At 38.4% G+C, this 19,631-nt stretch overlaps 4 protein-coding genes and 2 non-coding genes across 13 annotated transcripts; 2 read left to right on the forward strand and 4 right to left on the reverse strand.

Annotated features, from left to right (window-relative positions):
* Window positions 1-473: 473 nt before the first annotated feature.
* On the forward strand, window positions 474-1,546 carry LOC140791218 (uncharacterized). The gene is made up of 3 exons (XM_073141645.1): window positions 474-750; window positions 844-882; window positions 982-1,546. Exons 1-3 carry the CDS (start codon window positions 646-648, stop codon window positions 1,348-1,350), a joined length of 513 nt encoding a protein of 170 aa, XP_072997746.1. The 5' UTR covers window positions 474-645; the 3' UTR covers window positions 1,351-1,546.
* On the reverse strand, window positions 1,355-7,488 carry LOC140791216 (ribonucleases P/MRP protein subunit POP1). Of its 7 annotated transcripts, none has more exons than XM_073141637.1 (11): window positions 6,921-7,486; window positions 6,652-6,748; window positions 6,303-6,419; window positions 5,985-6,215; window positions 5,749-5,867; window positions 5,139-5,663; window positions 4,047-4,155; window positions 3,212-3,726; window positions 2,207-2,392; window positions 1,733-1,921; window positions 1,355-1,494 (listed from the first exon to the last, which is right to left on the reverse strand). In XM_073141637.1, the coding sequence occupies exons 1-11, from the start codon at window positions 7,370-7,372 to the stop codon at window positions 1,419-1,421; spliced, it is 2,616 nt and encodes an 871-aa protein (XP_072997738.1). In that variant the 5' UTR covers window positions 7,373-7,486; the 3' UTR covers window positions 1,355-1,418. The 7 variants fall into 7 exon arrangements, 6 of the variants coding, with proteins under 6 accessions (XP_072997738.1, XP_072997742.1, XP_072997744.1 ...); XM_073141641.1 differs by having other exon boundaries at window positions 6,916-7,092; XM_073141643.1 differs by having other exon boundaries at window positions 6,648-6,748; window positions 6,921-6,957.
* Window positions 7,489-7,802: 314 nt separating this feature from the next.
* Window positions 7,803-7,876, reverse strand: TRNAV-UAC (transfer RNA valine (anticodon UAC)). Its single transcript has one exon. It is a non-coding gene; the product is annotated as a tRNA-Val (tRNA).
* A 601-nt stretch (window positions 7,877-8,477) lies between these two features.
* Window positions 8,478-9,030, reverse strand: LOC140790511 (NAC domain-containing protein 41-like). Its single transcript, XM_073140619.1, has 2 exons — window positions 8,669-9,030; window positions 8,478-8,535 (listed from the first exon to the last, which is right to left on the reverse strand). Exons 1-2 carry the CDS (start codon window positions 9,028-9,030, stop codon window positions 8,478-8,480), a joined length of 420 nt encoding a protein of 139 aa, XP_072996720.1.
* Window positions 9,031-10,022: 992 nt separating this feature from the next.
* TRNAG-UCC (transfer RNA glycine (anticodon UCC)) lies at window positions 10,023-10,094 on the forward strand. Its single transcript has one exon. It is a non-coding gene; the product is annotated as a tRNA-Gly (tRNA).
* Window positions 10,095-11,433: 1,339 nt separating this feature from the next.
* LOC140791421 (probable pre-mRNA-splicing factor ATP-dependent RNA helicase DEAH2) lies at window positions 11,434-17,162 on the reverse strand. Of its 2 annotated transcripts, none has more exons than XM_073141985.1 (7): window positions 16,829-17,162; window positions 14,297-14,487; window positions 13,103-14,211; window positions 12,664-12,789; window positions 12,355-12,593; window positions 12,136-12,254; window positions 11,434-11,680 (listed from the first exon to the last, which is right to left on the reverse strand). In XM_073141985.1, the coding sequence occupies exons 1-7, from the start codon at window positions 17,030-17,032 to the stop codon at window positions 11,635-11,637; spliced, it is 2,034 nt and encodes a 677-aa protein (XP_072998086.1). In that variant the 5' UTR covers window positions 17,033-17,162; the 3' UTR covers window positions 11,434-11,634. The 2 variants fall into 2 exon arrangements, with proteins under 2 accessions (XP_072998086.1, XP_072998088.1); XM_073141987.1 differs by having other exon boundaries at window positions 13,103-14,193; window positions 16,829-17,161.
* Between the last annotated feature and the right edge of the window lie 2,469 nt (window positions 17,163-19,631).

Raw genomic sequence — 19,631 nt, forward strand, 5'->3', positions numbered from 1 at the left:
AACAATGATGTAACTAAAAACTTCTCCTTCCATGAGATCTATGATACTTTTAAGACAAATCTACTGGCCCCCATGATTATCACGTTGAATAGATACGGTCTTATCGGAATATTATTGGTATAAATAGTGTTTGAAGCTTTTCGGCAATTTCAGATTTCGGATACCCCTCCCCTCCTGCTTGGGGTTAGACGTATGTGGCACTTACTCTTAAGCTCCCTAATCCTTCTGGGGCTATTGAGTTTATACCTATTTCTTTGTCTAATATTTTGTATAGATAAGTTACTAAAATTTTAGTTAATATGAGTAGAAGAAGTGGGTCCTTCTTTTATTACTAGCATAAACGTCGAAATCGAGTATTTGTATATGTTTTAATATCTAATTTATATTTAAAAAATTATTTATATTTATTTACTTAGAATTATAATTTTTTTAAATCCGTCCAATACCTATATGAGATTTACTCTTCAAACCGTGGCCCATTTATTTTTCATTTTGGCAGAGATGGAAGAGGGTATTTTGGTAACTTTGTGAAGGTTGCTCTCCGTTGTTTCCTCTCCATAAATCCAAGAGCTATTCGATTTCAAACGAAATTTGAGACCGCGTCGGTCGAGATCGAGAGAGGGGCAGGGAGAGAGAGAGAGAGAGATGAGCGGGGAGAAGCGGAAGATGACGCTCCAAGGCTACGTCGCCTTCGTCCGGAGGGAGGAATCCAATCGTCTTTCTTGGCTCAATCTCAATCAGCTCAACGAGGTCTCTCTTTCTCACTCTCTAAGATCTGCATTCTTCTCACCAAATTATTGAACTATTCTTAATGGAATCTCCTCCAATTTTTCCTGCAATCAGATCGTCCGCATGCACGGATTCATGGCGCTCCGCACCAAGGTCCTCTATTATATATAACCTTCTCTGTTTTTTTTTTTTTTTTTTCTTCTTCTTCGATAAGTACTTTTTAGTTTTTATTTACTATTTGGTGGGGATCAGAAGGAGATCTTCGCATACCTCCGACCGTCGGATCTCATGCCGCCGTGGAGATCCACCGTGCAGGATCGGGGGGTCATGCCGTGTGCCGAGCTGGAGCTCAACGAGGTGAGGGACGACGTGGCGGCCATCGGATGGCAGGAGTGCCCCATCACCTCCCTCGCGGCCCTCCGACCGTGCCTTCCGCCGGGTACCGAGCTGGACTCCTCCTCGGCCGCCGTGCACGGGCTCAGCAGCCTCCCCGAGGACGCGGCCTCGCGCGACTGTCAGACGGAGCCGGAGTCGAAGAAGAGGAAGCGGCGGAGGAAGACCAAGCCGCCGCCCGCTCTCACGTCGCACTGTCACGCGACTCCCACCTGCTCCAGTGTTTGATGCTTGGCTCTGTGCCAGGTGGCCCATAGATAGCTCGGAGCCATAGATCAGTCTTTTATATTTGTTTGCTATCCTAATTGTCTTCTGGCTTGTATCTGATTGGGGAAAGTTATCGGAGCATTTAAACCCGATAAGAAACAAACCCTGAGAAAGTATCAATATTGGGAGTCGAATAAATATACTTGCAGTTGGATAAGAGAGTGCAATGTTGGTCTTATCTTCATGCAGCAACCAAATCCCAGTTTAAAAAGTTCAATATCAATTTGTAGTTGGACAAAAATAGATAACAAATAAAATGAAATATTTTTGATTAAAATTGGCACAATATTCTACAATATGAACAGGAGATAAAATTAAAGCACAAAATTGGGCAGAGGCCTACATGAACTGGAGATCATCATTCTGCAGTTCAATAACAACTCTGGCGATGGCGCGCCGATAAGAGGCGGATCTCATGTTTCGGACCAGCACGAAGATTTCAGGTCTTCTACTCTGCGTCTGAGACCACTGTTGCCTCCTCACGAAGGATAGAAGATTTGATTCGCAAAATGCTTCTGCCACAGGCTTGGAACTGTTGAACACAACAAATAAATGATTCCATAACTAAATCATTAGTAAATTTTATACATATTACCACCTGCAATTAAGTCTTATGGCAGAAACTAAGAAAAAGTTCTACTCAAACAAATAACACACTGAAAACTTCTCATCACACTCAGAGAGGTGCTTTAGTTTTGCAAATATACCTAGAAAAAAGAGATGCAATCTCAAAACAATTGAAGAGTCCTGGAGAGGCTAAAAGGGTTGTGTAAATCCTTCTTATATCATATACCTAAGAAGATAGATGGAACCGTACCTCCCATGAACAAACCCGGTTGTGATGAAGCCAATGGGCCATCTGAATGACTGCTGGCTAGCCTCATCTTTTGGCAGTTGCAGTTCCCACTTCCCAGAATCCACCTGAGTGAAATAAGACCCAATGTAAGATTGGGGAAGTTGAAGTTGCCACTGTTCTTGATATTCGTCTTCCTCTTTCTCTGATCTGCAGCCACATATTGAAGTTATTATCTTGGTTATCACTAGAATAAAATCCAAAGAGATGGTCGATTACAACAGAGATTATACTACACCAGATGGAAATACCAATCTTTTGATCAGATAAACTGAACACTAACAGTGACAAATAACTTTGAGAAATACAACACATTAGGGAAAGACTATCTATACAGGCAAACCTTGGGTTTGTTAGTGCAGTTCAGTTTGGGGAAGTTAATTCTTCTTTCATTTTGATCATGTTGAAGTTTCTTTAAAATTATATATCTGGATAGCGGCTAAGTAGATAATCTATATGGCTGGAGAGAGGATACATCTGGCAGATCAAAATCACATAGAAATTAAAAAAACAGAACCATTTTCACTTTCAAAAGTTATTGAGATCAAAAGGAAGGTGAAAAAGGAATCAAACAAACCTACTTTGACCTCTTTCTGATACAGGTTTCATGATTTAAAATCACAAGTTTAGTGAACCAACATGCTACAAGGAGGATGGCAAATAAGTAATTGGAACGTAAGTGAAAATCTAACAATTTCCTCATCAATTCAATGTCTTTATCTCTCGAGGAATATGGTATATCATACCTTTGTAAGTCAAATTTAACTGTTCAACTTACCAGTGCAAGAAGAGATGCTAATTTTGTTCAAACAGAGCAAGCATTTCTTTTCTGGATTATTTCCACCGACTCTGACTAAACAACAATTTTTTGGAGGTCAATACGATCCTATCTTAACTGGCACATTGATAATTTGCCAAAGACTTGCCATGGGGCAACAGCAAGTAAGAAAAATCTCAAGGGCAACATACCTCACTTTCCAACTTGCAAAATCTGCTAGAACTGGAGCACAAATGATTGCCCCATCTTCAAAAACACCTTCCTTATGAGCGTGGAGCAGGACTCTTACAAGACACAGCTCTTTGCCAGCAAGGACCATGTCAAAACTTCCAGAATCATAATCAGGCTTCCTATTGCCAACCATCTCAGATAAGCTCGTTTCCATGTTAGAAGAAAGCAAATGTTTCTCATGGATGTCCTCTAGATATTGATTTAAAGATTTCAATGTTCTTGGTATAAACATTTGGAAAGAAGCTACTGTAAGAGAACTTTTCACATCTAATGACTTGAAGCCTCTTAATATGTCGGGTCCTTTGTCAGTGCTAGCTGCAATGGAATCCCATGGAGAAGGTATAGGAACTCTTGGAGGTCTGAATGCAAGAGGGCGAAGCTCAGCTGCTCTATCAAATGCAGCAGCTTCACTAGCCATAAACAAAGAATAAGCTTTGCAATCAGGGAAATCATGTGGGAAACATGGTAAGCCATTCTGCAAGAAGTCATTATGTAGTCAGAGAAATATCTATCATGAAAAATTTGGCAAGTTTATTCTCCTAATGCCAGATGGAAAGAAAACTACTTTTTATGATTCACTTAATGAATGTGAAAAAAGAAGAAGAGAACATGAGTCCGCAAGATTAAAGCAGATTGTAAACACACCCTAGTGGGAATGCAAAAGTAGCTGTGAAGCTACCATCATGGCAAAGATCTACTAAGTATCCAGTTAAAGTAAGCAGTTAACTTGTAACAATTTTAAAACTTCAATATTTAATCTAGTATTTGGATACAAAACTTAATAGTTTATCTTACATTGCATGCGATCCACCTTCTTTCTCTTAGACCAATTGCATTAGCCCCACCTGACACCAGAGAAAACCAGAAAGGTTTCACCCAACTCAAAGGTACAATAATAGACCACCTGTGGAGCATAAGAAACCAACAATTAGATTGATACAAATTACATTAAGACAACAAATTAACAGCAATCGAGATATCAAAAAACACAATAGTAGTGGGATTTGATCCATCAAGACTGATGAGGATCCAAGACAATTGTTTACTAATGGAAATAGGATATTTAGAGAAAAGTGGGCTAAGCCCAGTTAGATATTATTAATCAAATAATCAAAGACTGTACAGGGGGAGGGGTTTACAAAGAGTTAATGAAAATAGGATACTACTAATGAATGGAAGCAAAATTCGAATAGGTCAAAGATCTTTATCAGTTAATATTTGCAGACAGAAAAGGAAATCCAAGCTGTGGTATCAAGTCTCCTGCCCCCTTTAGATTACAATGATCCTAGAGCTCCACCAGATGATTTCCAGATCTCTCAAGTCCACATCTGAACTCGGGTGAATCATCTCTGATCTGCTACAAACTCCGAAATCCATCTCTTATCTGCTACAAACTCCAACATTCCCAACATGGCATGTCTCATTTGAACTTCCACGATGCTCATTCAAGGTTCCTTTCAACTCTTGCAGTCCCATCTTCTGTGGAGTTTAACAATTTTTTACGTCAAATCTAGATTTGGGCAATATAGACCCCCACCCAAGGCCTCCGGACTGGGATTGGAACACTAATACGGACAGCGCAGCAAGGATTGACCAATTAAAGATTTAGTGAATTATGTGTGAGCGAGTATTAGTTATATAGAATTGACAAACTTCATTCTTATAGTGGACTGCAACTTAAGGTACCACAGGCTGAGCAAACATTTGCTATATTTTCCTCATAATATCCAGCAGCAGCAAGGCTCTTTTATGGAAAATGATAGCCATGCTAGAGAAACTAATAGATGAATGTGTATTATTAGTCTTAATGAGGAACGGTTGATGTTAGGAAAGAAGAAATGTTTATTATTCCTAGAAAGAAAAATATAGGAACAATTTGGATCTTACCACTTCAAAAACTGCCCCACTTCAGCATGTTTTAATAGCAAAATTGGGCAAGATCTACTAAAACTTTCTTCAATAGCTGGCCTTCCATTGTTGGTCGAATTAAGATGGAAAAGTTCTAAACGTCTTTGATGCTTATCTCTGCAAATAATATCTTCTGGAATAGGAGGATTTATCCTAGAACTGGAATCCCATAAAGTTTTACCGTCAGAAAGAAAAATGTCATGGTTTTCAGGATTTGACCACAATGTTGACAAAATTTCTTTATTCTTGAGAGAATCCCCACTGACCATGGCATTTGAATCTAGATTATCCTCTTCCTGAAGAATTTTCTCATGGCTAGCAGAAGACACTTCACATGCAGGTTCAGTTCCCTGGCATGGAACTTCCCGGGGATCATGAACCATTAAGGATAGAATTGCATTGGACTGAAGAAGATCAAGTACATAATCATTCTGAAGGTGAGAGCTGGTAAAAGCATTCAAAACAGAATTTCTGAATTCAGTGTCCTCGCTAGTCCTTTGTGACCTATAAATCAAAGAAGTCGATGAGAAAGAGAAGATGTCGATACCATCCAGAACATCATGGTGTTGTTGATGGAACAAATTCTTACTTGGATATAGGATGTAAAATTTTCTGAAGAAATTGTGTTGCTTTGGCTCCCATTAATTCCAATCTTGCAATACGTCCCTCATGTGCGTTACAACTGACAGAGATACCAGATACAAGCATCTGAAATATGAATGGAGGCCATAAGATTTATAGAAGCTATTCATGGTTTAACAAAAGAGAACAACAGGGATTGATTAATACTCCAACTGAAATAAGTAACTAACTGGATAGGTTTACCTGCTTCTCACATGCAGATCTCAGAGCATTAAGTCCTTCATCAAAAGCAGCAGCATGAATCCATATCCACAATTGACGCACAGAATTAATGCATTCTTTTCTACCAACGCTGCTACAACCATCGGGTGAAATACTTTGCTCAGTACTGACGTAGTTATCATCTTTAAAGGACGGCCGCCACATATAGATCACTGGAGCAACCAATTGAGAATGAGGTCCAGCATGATAAAGCTGAAGAAAATAGTAAGATAAAGAACCTGTCAATAACACATTCCCGAGAGTAGAGTGACAAACTTGCTGAAAGAACTAAGAACCTACCAAAGCATTTTCAAAGCAAACACCTCGAAGTACAAGCTGTGATAGGTCTTCTGCGATCTCCAACTTTCCTGAATGTGAAGGATGTAGAACCATTCCCAATATCTCTTTTAAAGAACCCTGAACACAATTAAGGCAGAGGAAAGTCAGCAGGAGAACAGAAGCATTTCCTGAATAAAAATGTCATGGCTTTTGGTACTTCAGCAAGACATAGCAAACAAGTGCATTAAATAATGTTAGTAGTTTGCAGAAGAACTCTGTTCTGGACAACGTTGTTCTTAACTACACGGTGTAGACGATAATAATGTGTACAAAAAACTCATATTGAGAAAAGTGAAAAGGGAATGCCTGCCTCTGGACCCTCTAGTTGGATAGGAAGAGAGTAGCTAGTATCATGTGCAACTGCACCAACTTTTAACCACTTCAAAACGGCCCTCGAACCTCTTCCTCTGCATGACATTAATGATAATAAAGTTTGAAAATTAACATTGCATATTACAATACTATCTTCTCTTTTGCTCACAATTTCATAAAAAGAATTATCTTTTACCGAAAAAAACCAACTTTTTCTTTCCAACCAAATTAACCAAACACCCGAGCATAGTGGTCAAAATACCTTACCTTCCTTGAAGTCCAAGAGGGAGGTAAAACCCCCATCGTTTCATCATGGCGAAGCGCTTCGCATGCCAGAGATGGGTCCTCAACCTCTTCGTCCCATCCCCCGCAGTCGTAAACCCTAACTCCGGATTGCTCCGCATCTCCTTACTCCTCCTCGCCCTCCTCGACACCTTTCCCTCCTTCCCCGACGCCTTCCCCTCTCCGCCGCCACCGTCCCCAACCTTCTGCCGCTTGGCCCGGCGCCGGCTCCTGGCGACGCGGTGGCCAGTGGTACGCCGCCTCTTTCCACGCTGTATCCGGAAGTCGCCGCCCAAGCGGTCGGAGACGATGGAGTGGAGGGATTCGAGCTCGCTTGCGCGCGATTCCGCGAACTTCTGGACGTTTAGGGTTCGCGGAGGAGGGGGAGGAGTGGAGGAGGAGGCATTCGGAGCCGGTTTGGATCTCTCGGGAGGCATAGCTGGACCAAAGAATTTGGAGGAGAGGAGGCTTAAACCCTAAAAACCCCGAGCTCTCGTTTAACTCTGCGGGTCGCAGAAGGAAGCAGGTGAGAAGCGCGGGAGTCGATTACATGCTGCGGTGCTCCGACTCTCGGGTTCATACTCACGTGGTTTTGCACGTGCGTGAGGTAAGTATGAACAATATAATTTGTTTTGTGTTATAAATCCGATTATTAAACAGATTGAAATAACTTTTCTAAGTTAAATGGTTTGGTCATTTCCTCTTGTTAATGAACTGATAAATTATTTAAATTAAATTCTTTTCATAATCTATTTTATTAAATGAATTGTACTCTTCTGGGTAATTTGTGAATAAAAGTGGCTAATTCGACTTTTTAAGGAAGCAAAATCTAAATTGGCATTAAATAAAAAAAACGTTTAATTAAGTTGGTGCTGCCCAGGTTCGAACTGGGGACCTTTAGTGTGTAAGACTAACGTGATAACCGACTACACCACAGCACCTCGTTATGTAATCATTACAATTTTTTTTAATTTTGAGCATTGAAAAAATAAATGACTCAGTGAAGTTAATCTCTATTAATTATGTAAATGGATTTGTAAAAAAAAAAAGATCAATGGACTGTGTAAAATTAATTACATAACAACAAATTTGCAGGTATGGTGTGCTGGATCGGCTAATAACAGAATAAAGATCAACAAATTAGCAAACAACTTTAGTTGTGCGTTCATGTCAAATAATCATGTACTGATGCTGATGTCGTCGTCTTATCGTGATCATAGCCAACTGATTGCACCGCAGGAACAGCACCGTCGATGGGTGGTCCGATGACTAGTTGGTCTAGCACTGCCGCCGGCTGGCAGAAGACTAACGGTGCCTCGTAGTCGCCATAATCGTCAACACTGATGGCAGCGTCGCCAGCAGTTGGTGGCTGCAGGCTCTCAGGATAGGGATCTGAATCCAGCATGTTGAGGATTTGGTCTATTTCTTGCTGTGGCAGCGGTTGAATTAATAACATGTCGTCCAAGGATGTAGAAGAAGATGCTTCTTGATCATGAATCGGCTCAGCGGCAGATGGCAACACTTCTTCTTGGGTCTCCAACATTAATGCAGCATCTTTGGAAGATCCTCTCGGTCGAGCACACTGACCTTCTCTGCTCTTCTTCAGGGCTTTTCGGCTCACGTTAATCTTACACACAACCCATCGAGATTGAGATTGAGATTGAGATATATTGATCCTCTTCTTCATCCTCCTCCTCTCATCACTAATGCTGGGTGGTCCGCAGAGCTGGTACTCGCGCATCACGAACCCACTGCTGCAGTCGCATCCAGTGGGGTGGAACGAGAAGAGACTCTTCTTCCAGCGCACGACCGCGCCGCTATCGAGGAAGGCCGTCTCCTCCTTGCTAGTGGATTCCTTCTTCCACGTTCCACTCTTCATCTTCCGACTCGACCGCGATGACCCCAACGGTTTCTGCTCTGAGAAGAAGTACGCCTCCACGCGGCCGGCGAGGAGCTCCCACGGCGGCGTGGAGAAGACACTGGCGTCGGAGATGACGTCAGAGGGAAGCGGGAGGCCCGCTACCCGCTGCAAGAGGTAGTCGACGATCAACTCCTGGTCAGTGGGAATGAAGTAGAAACCAAGGTCCTCCTCCATCGATGGCTCTTCCTTCTCCTCGTTAACGTTCCTGTTCTTGGAAACAAACTTGGGAGAAGACGATCGAAGTGGGAAGAATGCAAATGCGCGTTTGATCGGCAGTATGGTCCTTTTATAGACCAAGGATTTCTAGAAACTACCTGGCAAGAGATTCTAAGGATCTTCGGACCGTTGGATGGATGGAGACTTTATCCAAAAGTAAGGAGATAATATAGGACAGTTATCATCAATTAGTGAAAAACTATAAATCTTTATTACAGATTACCAGCTCAGCTCAACTCAGCTCTGGGTAACGGTTCATTATTATTATTATTATTATTATTATTATTATTATTATTATTATTTTTGCATGTACGCCAATCTAAAACATCTTATATATTTATATGTAATACCCACCATAACTAATATTCAGATGTCTTCTTGCAATCTTGTGGCTGTCAATTTGCAAGTATTAACAATGCTATTTCTTCGTATTATCGTTCTAATGTATACTTGGTTGGGTTGGAAAACTGTGACGATGCTAATACTCAACTGTCTGTTAGAGGGAGGAGGGTCTTCACCAACATCATCAAAAGTTCACAAATCAAAGCCAAATCTTTGTCAGGAGGTTCTTGAAGAGGAAATACACCTAATATGACGTCTTGATACCAAATGGTTTGTGAAGTTTCACCCTTGACGTCAAGGACAGCATTTAGGGGTGTAAAGCTCCAAATTAATTTGAAGCATAGTTTAAGATTTAGGCTCAGCTGAGCGAGTTGAGCTCAACATAAGCTAAACTCAAGTTAAATCGGATTGATCCCAAGCTGAGCCAAGTCCGAATTGCTCTTCTTTTTTCTTTTTTTTTATAGCCGTAGAGAGTAATAGTTGAAACTCAATATAAACTAAATTTGAAACTATCAAGATTTCTGATTTTGACATTCATATTGGTCCACATTTAACTAAAAAATAATTATTATAGGTTATATTTTACTTTGGAAACGAGAAACTCAATTGCGTTTGTAGTCCAACGGTTAGGATAATTGCCTTCCAAGCAATAGACCCGGGTTCGACTCCCGGCAAACGCATTTTTATTTATTTTTTATGGTTTTTTCCCTTGTATAAATTCTAGTGTTCTCTCGCTCTAGTCTCTCCCAAGATCAATCATAATTAAGCTTAGGGTGGATAAATCTTAGGAAAGATGGCAAATACCATGATTTCGTAATCCTAGTTTAGTAGATATGTCCTAATCCTAACTATTTTTTCCTTTGAGAAAAATGAATAAGAATTTACAAAGTAAACATCTTAATTATTGCTACAGCGTTTATATGCAGATATTGATCATCTGAATTTTAACAGTGTAAAGTTGGTAGAATGTTACCCAATCAAATAATTAATTAGTTTATATTTATCAATAAAGATAGCATAAATGACAACATGACTATTAATGATTTTTGGGTTCCCCCTTGGCCCTTGTCAATCCAATGATTCATCTTGATGAGCATTCAAATTCTTTACACTTTGAGGGGGCATAGCTTTTGTTATTCTTGCTCCCAAAAGGGAGAATTCTATTAAGGTGGGTAGACTTTATACCTATTTATTTCCATAATGTAAATTATAAAACATATAATTTTTAGCTAAATTCTTGCAAATAGGATTAAGCTTGTATGCTATTGCGGATTGGAATGCTCTTCTGAAATATGATATTCAAAACCCTTTAAAATTAGACTTATATTTAGTGTCATGTTATTATGCATGCAGACTACCTGTTAATTTGCACAAAAGCTAGTGAGCCTTCTTGTAATAATCTCATGCATATTGTTAATTCTTATGAGAAGATCACTAATCTGATAATTAATTTGGCTAAATCTAAGGTTCTCTTTCCTATGCAACCTTCTGTGCATCCTTGGTATGCTAGAAGATGACTTCCCTTTTAATTATTTAGGATCTAAAATCTCGCCTAGTTAAATGCTCATTCACAAACATGAGAAACTCTTAACTAGAGTTGAATTTAAGTTAGTGGGTTAAAAATATATCTTGCTATCACAAGTTGGGAGAGCTATAGTCATTAACTTAGTTCTCAACTCTATGTCAATCCATCTCCTCTCATATTTGTAGATTCCTCTTGCTGTGGTAGAATAAATGGACCTGGATTGATGCCTACCTCCTAAGCTTCTTTTCTGGGTCTTCTCTATCTTCCATTACCCTACCCTTGTGCATCATATAGTTATTACAAAAGGGCAAGGAAAGCAAATCAATTTTACACAGACAACTAATGCAATTCCTGATTTAAAAAGCTAATCCTCATTTCAGCTTCTCAACAGAAAACTGGCTGGGAATATAACTGTAATCATGGTAGATTTACCAGTGTATAGATACCGTTACAAAAGTTGCATGTCTCTTTCCAGTGTCAAAAAGATGAAATCATAAGATCATAACAGAAGGAAATATATTCACTGGAGTGTAATGTCATCTTACAAGCCTACGATATTGATTTCTGTAATCAATAATATATGCAATGTCTATGCCTAAGGTTACAGAAAAGTTCGCTGCAGAAAAGAAATTTCCAATCAGACCTGAAACACATAAAGATGAAATTAAAAGATTTGCTCTCCAAATGCCGATCCATCATACAGTAGTTATTGTGTAATAATTCGGAGCAACATCCATCAACCTGTTGGAAAATAGGACAACATGATGAGCACAGGACTGTCCACTGTAGTAGAGTTAGGGAGTGACATGAAACAAGAAATACTTCATTAAACTTTGATTATAAGCCAAGTTATATTCATCGCATTACACATTATGAGTTTATGTGGCTTTAGTGATGCAGCAAGCTAGTTTCTTTCAACTAATTCAAGGGCAACATAATCCAAATAGCTGTGCCAATACAGTATCACTAAGATTTGTAGTGTTGTACATATTATTCATTGAGCGAATGAACTTAATTTTTTGATTGAATTTAATTCTCGAACCAATATGACTCTGGGATCTATTTTACCAGTAGGATTTTGCTTGTCTAAGTAGTAAGTACATCTCTCTATCTCTCTCTCAGTCTCTTACTTCGATGATTTCCAGGTAGATTGATTCAATGAATATGAGCTCTTGGAAATGTTAAGAAATTCTTACCAGTCCACACGCACATCTGTGATCATGCGGATGAAGTTATGGCTAGCCATGACAAAATCATTGAAAATGACCCACTGAGGCCTTGAATTGATACAGCATGAAGGATGAAGATTGACAACCTACATGATAAGCCTGACAAGTAACTAATCCATGATAATAGTTAAGATGAAGAACAATGTATATAGAAGATTATGATGAGCTGGTAAAAGAAAAACACACACGGTGAGTTTTTAGGATGGTGTAACAATCCCACAGCTCAAGACGAGCAACTTGCATAAAGTAACCGGCCAGTAGCCCCTTTCTTATGTTGTCATAGTAATCGCAATTGTCAACATCTGTTGAGCATAGTTCTAGCTTAATCTTCTTCATGATGGATACAAGCTGGCTCCTCACACTGACAGCAGATTGCAACACTGCCTGGTTGACATAATTCTTATCGCACCAACTAGGATCATCGCCTGAAAGATGGTTGCTTGATGAATGAAAAGAAGCAAAATGACCACTTTATCCAAGTGAGGAAGAACTTACTGAAGAGCTCGTATGCATGATAGACATTCAAAAGAGTGAGGTGATCCCCATTTTTGTGGCTAAAATTTCTTTTTGACTCATCAGCAGCTTGCTGGTCCTCCATAGGCCGTAAAAAGCAATTAGGTACTGGAAAGGATCAACAGGCATAAACGAAGAGCAGCATCAATTAGTGGAGGGTGGGGGAAAGAATAATGTCAATTGGACAGTACATCGAACTCTGACATCAAGAATTTCAAGTAGGACATATGTTTTTTTTTTTTTAAGATCCATTAATCGGACTATCGTTAGCATTTTTTTACGCAAACAACCAAATTTCTGAACAAGCAAGCATGTTCCAAAGATGAAATATTTCCCCTTTTTTCTCTTTATTGTTTGTCACTAGAAAACTAGAGACAAAAAAAAAAATTCAGACATGCAGTGACAGCAGTACACGGTATACCTGATACCATGGCAGCAATTGAGAGAATCTCATTGGAGCAGTGAAATTGCGGACTACTAACAATCATTCTTGACATTTGAGGATCCAATGGGAACTCACTCATAAGCTCCCCAAATTTAGTCAGAGTTCCCTCTCCATCAAATGCACCTAAGCAGCTGAGAGTCTCAATAGCTCTTGCAATAGTTTCAGGAGGAGGAGGATCCATGAGGTCAAGATGGGAAATATCATCAATTCCCAGCCTCTTCATCAAAAGGAGAGTGCTCGCAAGATTAGCTCGAAGAATCTCGGGGGACACTTGTGGCGTGAAAGCTGTAAAGAACTTCTCCTGATAGAGTCGAAAGCATTTTCCAGGGCCTAATCTGCGTGCACATCCTGCTCTTCGCTGTGCACTTGCTCTTGATATTGGCAAGATCAGCATCGTCTCAATGCAAAGTTGGGCATTATAGACCTTTTGCTTCATATAACCGCAATCAATCACGTAAATGATGCCATCGATTACTAGCGATGATTCTGCAATGTCAGTTGAGACAACAACTTTCCTACCAGCAGGGCCACCTTTTCTTGTCCGAGGAGGTGCAGACTTGAAAACCTTTTTCAGCTGATCATTAACAAACATAGTAGAATGAAGTGGAAGAACTCGAACAGGCCCAACTTTATCTCCCAAGTCTGCGATCACCTTTCCAAGCTTCCAGCAGCAAGTCTCAATCTCTTCCAACCCAGTCAAAAATAGCAATATGTCACCTGTTGGTTCAGACACAAGTATTTTCTCAACTATCTCAATCGCTTTTGCAACATAATCCCTCACTGGATCTTGCTCATATGTGATATCTACAGGATGTAGTGAGGGGATTGATTTCAAAACTCGTGCAACCTTGAAATAGTCCCGAAAATGCTTCACCTCAAACTGAGTACACATGATGATGAGCTTAAGGTCAGGTCGAGAATTTGCAGACAGGAGATTCCTCAAGTAGCTGATGAGAATATCAGTAGCCAAGGTCCTCAAATGCACCTCATCAAGAATTATCACCTCATAATTTTGTAGTAACTGATCAGATAGTGTTTCTCTCAGAAGCACACCATCAGTTATATACCTATGACAGACCACATTTCTCAATTCATTTAAACATAGAATAATAATTAAGGATTCAAGCAGCACTAGTGTATAGATTTTTGTGTCTCATTCCAATGACATACTTTACAATGGTCTTCGAGCTGCTGCAATCTTTGAACAAGACCGAGTAACCAACCTCCTCCCCAACTTTCACATCCATCTGTTCTGCTACTCGATGAGACAATGCTGTGGCAACTATTCTACGAGGTTGCACACACGCAATTTGTTTACCGCTGCTGGTTGGATAACCACCCTCTATCACAAATTGAGGAATCTGTTTCATTAGAATCAGAACTTTCCTCAGTGGCAAATTTCAACAATCAGCAGACCGTCAAAGAAGTATAATCTTTATTTCTTCAAAGTTGCACATTTCATCCTTTAAACCAATAAGATTCATCAAAAATGTTTAGAATATATGGTAAAATATACCATAATCATTAGACTATGACAATAATTAGGGAATTTGACAATCACACCCTACATTTTTTCTATTTTCTGATTAACATCTCGTCTTTAAGCATTTTGTAACACGACCCATCATTTTTCTATAGAATTTTTACGTAACACCCTAATGTTATTTTGACTAACTGCCATTAACCATGTTATATAATTTATATAACTCTACTGGTCAAATCATTATAGTTTGCCATCGACAGTTATTCCAAATATAAATAAAAAGAATGCCTTTCTTAATGTCAAACTTGTAGAGGAAGTATATATGTTGCCACTACCAGGCTATGAGAACCTCAACGGAAGTTTGCAAGCTTAATCATGCCAGTTATGATTTTAAACAAGCTTCTAGAGCCCATTATAGGGGTGTAAATGAGCCAAGTTTGAGCAAGCTAGGCTTAGCTCCGCTCAGCTTGAGAGGCAGAAAAACTCAACTCGGCTCGAGCTCGATTAGAGCTAAAAAAGCTCAACTTAGCTTGTCTTGTCTCTAATTCGATGAGGCTCAAGCTCAGCTAGATGTCTCGTGGGCTTAATGAGCTATGCTATATAATATTTATATATTTATTTTGGTGTACATATATATATATAAATAATATTATCTCACATATAATATATCAAGCCTATTTGAGATAAGCTCGAGCAAATTGACTCTGACTCGGCTTGACTCGACTCATTTAGAGTTTGAGTCGAGCTCTAAACGAGCCGAACTCACGAGTCTCATGAACCGGTGAGCTTTTTTAACAGCCCTAGCCCTATAGTTGCTCAATAAGGATTTGTAGTCCTTTTGATTTTGCACTTTTTACTGCAAAACTGGTGCTAGTATTATTCTTTTCCTTTTTATGTTGATGATATGATTATTATTGATGATGATACTATTGGCATATGATTTTTGAGTTTTTTCAATACTTTCTTAGTCAAAATTTTGAGATAAAAGATTTAGGTAATCTTAACTACTTTCTTGGGCTCACCACTTCAGCTGTTGATGGTTATTATTTCTTTTAGGCCAAATATGCATATGATCTTCTTTCTAGGTGGGCTTGACTAAAAATAAGACTGTCAGCAGTCTTTTGGAGGTGAATGTTAAACCACTTGGTAATGATAGCAAGCCTCTTCATGATTAACTCTTTATAGACAGTTAGATAGTAGTCTCATCTATCTCACTGTATCAAGACCAGATATTGCATATGATGTTTATTTGGTTAGTCAATTTGTGAGTACTCCCCGATCAACTCATTATGCTGCAGTTGTCGTATTCTACATTATATTAAGGGCACTATTTTTCATTGCTCTACCACTGGTTATTGTTTCCTGCTTTGCACATCTTTGATTCCATGGTGTAGCCAGAAACAATCTGATATTGCTCAATCTAGCATTAAGATTGAGTATCATGCACTTGTTGATGCTACTTTAGAATTCATCTGATTAAGTTGGCTATTAACAAATTTGGGTGCTCCTCCAATTATTGTTGTCCTCTATATTGTGACAAGCTAAGTGCTATATAAAATTGCTCATAATGATGTTTTTCATGAACATACTAAACACATTGAAATAGATTGTCACTTTACTAGACACCATCTTAAGAAATTGCGCTCTACATTTTCACAAAGTCACCTCCACCTAGCCAGCATCGTAATTATTCCCAAATTCAAGATGACCACTTCATCTCCATCTTGAGTTTGAGGGAGGTCTAGAATTTATGGTGAAAATCTATAACAATCATCTAGAATATGGTAATAATTATCATACTTGATATTTCTAGCACAATCTTGTAATGCCTCTTACTTCATACTGTGCTTACTCGCTATCAATACCAATGCGGATTGATTCTACCACCGTTACTCTTCTTCTACAAGTATCTCTCTTTAGTTTTCCTAAAGAACGACCAAATTTCTAGTGGCTTCCGCTAACATGACAAATTGGGTCCCAAAACACACCCAAACTAGCTAGCATTTTTATCACATGTTTCTACTCAAATCACAGAAGTCACAACAAGGCTATGTTCAAAAATCACGAACATTCCAATTTAAACTGAATTAATATCGGAATGCTTCTCAAGCTCAGATCTCGACAAGTTTGGTATGTCCCAAACCAACTTCATAACACCGAGCGCACGACCTGAGATAACAGAGATCGACGAGGCGAGGAAGGAAAAAAGATATCTATACCAGGGTTGACTTTCCGGAGCCCGGCGGCGCCGCCACGACGATGACCTGGTGCTCGGCGAGCGTGTCGAGGAAAGCTTTCTTTTTAGCCCATAGTGGAAGTGTCTTCCTCTTCTCCAGTAGTCTTTGGTATCGCCTCGAGAACCGCGACCCCGTCAGTGGGTTTACCTCCTCCTCCGTCGCCGCCGCCTCCTTGCTGCTCCCCATAGCCGACAGCTATTCCCTTGGATTGGGAGGAGAAGAAGAAGAGGAAAGAGAGAGGAGATTCTTTTTTTTTTTCCCTTTTTTTCCGAGAACAAGAGAGAGGAGGCTGACTTTATGCCTTTCCTCTCGGAGTTGGTCATGCTCTCCTCTCTGTCTTCGTAGGTACGTGCAATATTTTATTCCTAATCTCAGTATTAGACAAGCGTATATATATATATATATATATATATTCTCTCTTTTGGAGTATTTACATAATTGCCACTGAAATTTATAATTGTTACTATATATTTTACAGTATTATAATTTCAATTGCAATTGAAATTTGCATAAAAACCAGTAGTGTTTATTTATTTATAATAATCTCATGAATATTTTCAAAATTCCTGAGAATTAATCTAAGTTAATCTGAGGTGAGTTTTCCTCCCAAGCTCTTTGCTTTGCTATGCACAAAAAAATAATATATTACGCATCCTTAGTATGTAGAAAGTGCTTTCCTTTCTAAATATATATATATATATATATATATATGAATGTAAACAAATTCATAATTAAACACTCATTAACGCCTCTTTTCATAGTTAATTGAACTAGCTAAGTTATCCCACAATTAAATTATTCTCATGGTTTGAATCTTATTGGTTGGGGCAAAAGAAACCAAGTCTAGAAGAGTGACTTGTACACTGAATAGTCCCTTGTGAGGAAGAAAGTTTTGGCGATGCTCAACAAGGATGATTATTGTTAGATCAACTTGGGCCTTGCTTGTTACGTTAAACCCAATACTAGCCACCTTTTTTTTATTGAGTCACAAGCTAATTGTAAGTAGAAGGTTTAGAAATATTTATTAACTTTGAGCTAAGTTTTAAATTAGGTCAACTAATTATTTATAATAAATTAATTATGGAATTAAAAGAGCTCAAAGAGTACTTTATTGTATATTTATTTATTTAAACTTATGATGAGAAGTGAATGAAAATTGTCACTAAAATTGTCACTAAAATATGTATCATGGCAATAAAAAATAAAGAGAAGTGAGTTAAGTACCATATTGAATATTTGATAATATTATTATGGTATATAAATGCCAAATTTCTAATGGGTTTTGGGCCCAAGTTAGGTTCAATTAGTTATTGGTTGAACCCGAAATGGTGCATCCCTTTAGATTAATCAGGTACTACTTGGTTGAACCTGAAATTGTGTATCTCTTTAGAAAACAACTAATTAGTTAAATTCGAAATTGTGCATCCATTCAGACCCAAATGATGTCGGTCTATATTTGTCAATCACGAAATTGTGTTCATTCCATTTTATATTTCGAATCTTCTGTTTGCATTTAAGAGAGAATACTGCACAATTCAAGTTTGATAAGGCATTTAGATAGCAATTTTCTTTCGAGTGCAAGACAATCATTTATATCTTGGGAGACTAGCATCCACTGTTCTAGAAGCAATCAACGGAGGACAAATTAGTCTTAATGAGATAGTGTCTAATATTAGACTCGACTACACATAATTTTACATTTTGCAACCTATAAGTTTATTTAAATTATTTTATTTATTTTGGATTGATTTTTTGTGACTTTTGAAATCAGATTATTACCGCCAACGCTTGTTACCCGTCAACGTTAGCAATTTAGGTATATAAAGTGCGGGATATTTTAAAGCCTATAGAAAACTTAGTTGGGTAGCATACTAATTCCTTAATCCTTTTCAATATTTTTAATGGATCCCTCAAGTCTATGATTAATGGCATTTATACAAATTGATCTCTAAAAATATCATACTAACAAAATTTCTCATGTATACTATGAAACTAATTGAGGCATCTAATTGATTTGCGGATGGATCTAGATAGGTGCCTACTCTTCCCCCTTTGATCTAGGTTTTTGGCCTTCAATATTAACAAGACTTTTTGTAATCGTAATGGTTACTTAATAAAATCTTATGCTATTATGGTAAGTTTTTGGAGGAATATTTATTTAATCAGATTGCTTTTTGAGAATAAATGAAGGGAGCCAAATTCAAAATTAAACTAGTAATGGTGAATGCATGTGAAATTGGAAGCCTAATTCTATTTCTTTTTTCAACACATCCACTTGGTTTTGATCAATTCAGAAGAATGGAAGGTTTAGATGATTTCATTGCTTCATCCATATCATAAAAATACATGGATACAAATTTTAGACTACCAGCACTCTTTGTGGACCCTTAGAATAATCAAAGTTATTCTGATGACTCATTTAAGAAAAGAATAATGTTATGCCCTACAAACATATTATATTTTGATGTGGCATGATATTATTCATTGATAATAATTGTCAAGAGATAAAAGAGAAACTAAGATGAGGCCCAATTAACTTTGTTTGTAAAATATCTACAGGCATATGGCATTTCTCGAAAAGCCAATTCCCAGAATCCTATCCTCTCTCCTTCCACGACTCCTCCCGCTCTCCATATTACACCTGGTACCTTCAAATAAAAATATAACTAGGTCTCTCACCCACTGTTCTCAGAAAAGAAGAGAGAATGAAAAGATTTGAGGCAAGAGGCTTCCATCCAAGTCGAATAGTACAGTTTCAAATGTGGCATCCTAATACTACTAGACA

The sequence above is a fragment of the Typha latifolia genome, chromosome 6 (genome assembly GCF_019914945.1).
Source record: "Typha latifolia isolate L0001 chromosome 6, TyphaL0001v2, whole genome shotgun sequence".
NCBI lineage: Eukaryota > Viridiplantae > Streptophyta > Magnoliopsida > Poales > Typhaceae > Typha > Typha latifolia.

Coding starts and splice junctions, on each gene's coding strand:
- LOC140790511 (XM_073140619.1), bottom strand. CDS start 9,030: ATGGAGGAGGACCTTGGTTTCTACTTCATTCCCACTGACCAGGAGTTG. Junction 8,536..8,668: donor AGTGGGTTCGTGATGCGCGA/GTACCAGCTCTG, acceptor AAAGCCCTGAAG/AAGAGCAGAGAAGGTCAGTG.
- LOC140791216 (XM_073141637.1), bottom strand. CDS start 7,372: ATGCCTCCCGAGAGATCCAAACCGGCTCCGAATGCCTCCTCCTCCACT. Junction 5,664..5,748: donor ATTTTACATCCTATATCCAA/GTAAGAATTTGT, acceptor TTTGATTTATAG/GTCACAAAGGACTAGCGAGG. Junction 4,156..5,138: donor GTGGGGCAGTTTTTGAAGTG/GTAAGATCCAAA, acceptor TATGCTCCACAG/GTGGTCTATTATTGTACCTT.
- LOC140791218 (XM_073141645.1), top strand. CDS start 646: ATGAGCGGGGAGAAGCGGAAGATGACGCTCCAAGGCTACGTCGCCTTC. Junction 751..843: donor ATCTCAATCAGCTCAACGAG/GTCTCTCTTTCT, acceptor TCCTGCAATCAG/ATCGTCCGCATGCACGGATT. Junction 883..981: donor TCATGGCGCTCCGCACCAAG/GTCCTCTATTAT, acceptor GGTGGGGATCAG/AAGGAGATCTTCGCATACCT.
- LOC140791421 (XM_073141985.1), bottom strand. CDS start 17,032: ATGGGGAGCAGCAAGGAGGCGGCGGCGACGGAGGAGGAGGTAAACCCA. Junction 12,594..12,663: donor TCATGCATACGAGCTCTTCA/GTAAGTTCTTCC, acceptor ACCATCTTTCAG/GCGATGATCCTAGTTGGTGC. Junction 12,255..12,354: donor CCATCCTAAAAACTCACCGT/GTGTGTTTTTCT, acceptor CTTATCATGTAG/GTTGTCAATCTTCATCCTTC.